We start from the raw sequence: 2,715 nt of genomic DNA, 5'->3' as shown, positions 1-2,715 counted from the left end.
TGTTGTGATGTCTTTTATTCTTTCTTGGTTGCACAAATACCTACTTGTGCACATCAAGGCCCTGGTCTTTGTCTTGAAGCAGCAGAAGGACCCCTGGTAGCGACAGCAAGCAAGCCCTTGCCACATTGCATCCCTACCAGGTAAGTAGCGTGGAGACAGACAGACAGACAGCTCCTTTCCCCCAGGTTCCTTTCTCAGCACAGTATGCTGGAATGTGGAGGCCGTATATCGGAATATACCAATATAGCTGTGGTTATGTCTAGAACATATTTACCAAACACAACAGGTTTAGGAGATGCATGTTATCTGTTCCACTTCCAGCAGAGACAGCACAGCCCTTGTGTTAAGTGGCATAGGTGCTGAATTGTGGTGTTTAAGTGTTCAGTCCATTTCAAATAATGTTCTGTGGGCACAGAAGCAAACTTTGCAGCTTCTCTTGCTGTGCTAGCATCCTGTAACAGAGGGGGCTCTGTGAGTGTCAGGCAGACAGACAGGTGGCCTTATCTTGTGTGTAATTCTGGCCCAATAGTGTAGACGTGGTTTCCAGACGTCCTCAACAAACCCTCTCCCAAGAGTCCTTAGCTCTCTTTCATCCAGGTCACACTTCTGTCCATACTCTGGTCTACCTTAAGTGGGAGCTGGCTCCTGCTGTTTGTCTATCTGGATGGGAACCATGTGCCTTTTGGGTTTGCAGGACTGCTTCAGACTGAGAGTTGTGCCAGCAGGAAGAATTCTCTCCAGGGCTGGAGAGATGGCTCAGTAGTTAAGAGCACTGCCTGCTCTTTGAGAGGTCCTGAGTTCAATTCCCAGCACCCACATGGTGGCTCATCATCTGAAATAGGGTCTGATGCCCTCTTCTGGCCTGTGGGTGTATGTGTAGATAGATTACTCCTATACATAAAATAAATAAAATCCTTTTTTAAAAATGTTTTCTCCAATTGTATTTTAAGTCCAAGTGATCCCCTGCCAATTCCAGATGTGACAGACTTAAGTCACAGGAGGGCCAGCACTGACTGAGCCTGCATGGTTTGTGCTTGAGACAGGGAGTAAGGAGGTGGTCATTCTCCAGTTCATGTCAAACCTTTATAATAGTGTGTCTATCCAGCCTCATTATTCAATAATTCCATGAGCAGACAGTGCTGTTTGCAACAGGTTTGGGGCAGCATAACCACATTTGACGGCGTTTGCGTAGACACACACAACTCTAAAGTTTAGCATTGGAGACCCTCATGGGACACTAACTTGTGAAATAATACTTTTTCACAGGAGCTAGGATTGCTACATCTTCTAAAGTTTTCTCTCGTGACATATTTTTAATGAAGCTGAGGGTCAGACCAAGGGCCTCGTAAACGTTAGGTAACTGACTGCGCTGTCAGAGCTGCTACTGCAGCCCTCAGCCTCCATTTTATAGTAAGGAAATTGGGGTTCCTTTGTTTGGTTTTTGCTTTTTATGGTTTGGGGGGGTTTTTTGTTTTGTTTTGGGGGCAGTTTGTTTGGTTTTTTTTTTGTTTGTTTGTTTGTTGAGGCAGTGTTCCTCTATGTAGCTATAGCTATCCTGTGCTCACTCTGTAGACCAGGTTGGCCTAAAACTCAGGAATCCACCTGCCTCTGCCCCTGCCTCCTGAGTGTTGAAATTAGAGGCGTGTACCACCAGCACCCAGCCAGAAAAGTTTTCTAAAAGCATAAAACTACCATGGATGGATGTCAGCATTGTGCTGAGTGAAAGAGGGCAGATAAGAAGGGGCAAGAGGACTGTTTATTTGAAGCTGGGGCAGAGCAGATGGCAAAGGAGACGGATGGAGCCATGTGCTTACACTGTAGCATGTATTGCTCTGCCAGCAGGGGGCACCATCCACCAAGGCGCTGCCAGTAGCACAGCCCAAGGGCTCTGAGCTGGCTGAGTGTCCCCTGGCGCCAGCAGGCTCCTTTGCTGGAGAGCCAGTGCTGTCCAGACAGCTCCCACGTGGTGATCTCCGAGCCTTTATCTCATTGGTGGCACCTGCCAAGGCAGGAAAAGAACGCCTGACCATTTGGAGAGTGCTGGATGGTGATACAATGACCAGTATAAATGTCAGCCGGGCTGGCTAAGGGTGGCCAGGAGAGGACAAAGGCAACTGCAGGGTAACAGGGGTCACCTTCCAAGATGGAGAAGTTCAAGGCTGCGATGCTGTTGGGGAGTGTTGGAGATGCCCTCGGCTATGGAAATGTCTGCAGGGAGAACAGCGTTTTAGGCTCAATCCAGGAGGAGCTGCAAAAGGCCGGGGGACTGGACAGCCTTGTGCTCTCACCTGGGAAGTGGCCAGTGAGTGACAATACCATCATGCACATTGCAACTGCTGAGGCCCTCACCACAGGTAGGACTGGCTGGCATATGCTCCAAGTGTGTTGCGGTAGAAAGACCGGCTGCCTGTGTTGATAGCACACCAGTACCAAGAACCCTGAAGGTGGTGTGTTAGTGCCCTGTGTTACCTGACACTATTGCTGAAGGTGGTGATTTAATATTCACCCAAGACCTGGAGCCTGAGAGGCAGCAGGTCATGTTTCTCCTGAGTGTCTTTGGGGGAGAGCAGCACTTGGCAGATAATTCATCTCCAGATTCTAAACAGCTTCGCTTGTTTCTGTGTTGTGTGAGCAAGCGACTGGGGGGATAAAGCACAGATATGGGTTCTCACTGCAGAGGATGAACATCTTGTTCTAAGGCTATTACAGAAGAGC

General features: G+C 48.6%; 1 protein-coding gene across 1 annotated transcript in view; it reads left to right on the top strand.

Moving 5' to 3' along the window:
* The first annotated feature begins 1,950 nt into the window (after positions 1-1,950).
* Adprhl1 (ADP-ribosylhydrolase like 1) overlaps positions 1,951-2,715 on the top strand; it is a 32,721-nt gene continuing 31,956 nt past the window's right edge. The window contains exon 1 of the mRNA XM_034520032.2: positions 1,951-2,354. Coding sequence (XP_034375923.2) covers positions 2,144-2,354 — 211 coding nt within the window. The 5' untranslated portion in view covers positions 1,951-2,143. The remainder of the gene's footprint in view (positions 2,355-2,715) is intronic.

The sequence above is a fragment of the Arvicanthis niloticus genome, chromosome 16 (assembly GCF_011762505.2).
Source record: "Arvicanthis niloticus isolate mArvNil1 chromosome 16, mArvNil1.pat.X, whole genome shotgun sequence".
Taxonomy (NCBI): domain Eukaryota; kingdom Metazoa; phylum Chordata; class Mammalia; order Rodentia; family Muridae; genus Arvicanthis; species Arvicanthis niloticus.
This window is presented reverse-complemented; position numbering and strand designations above follow the sequence as displayed.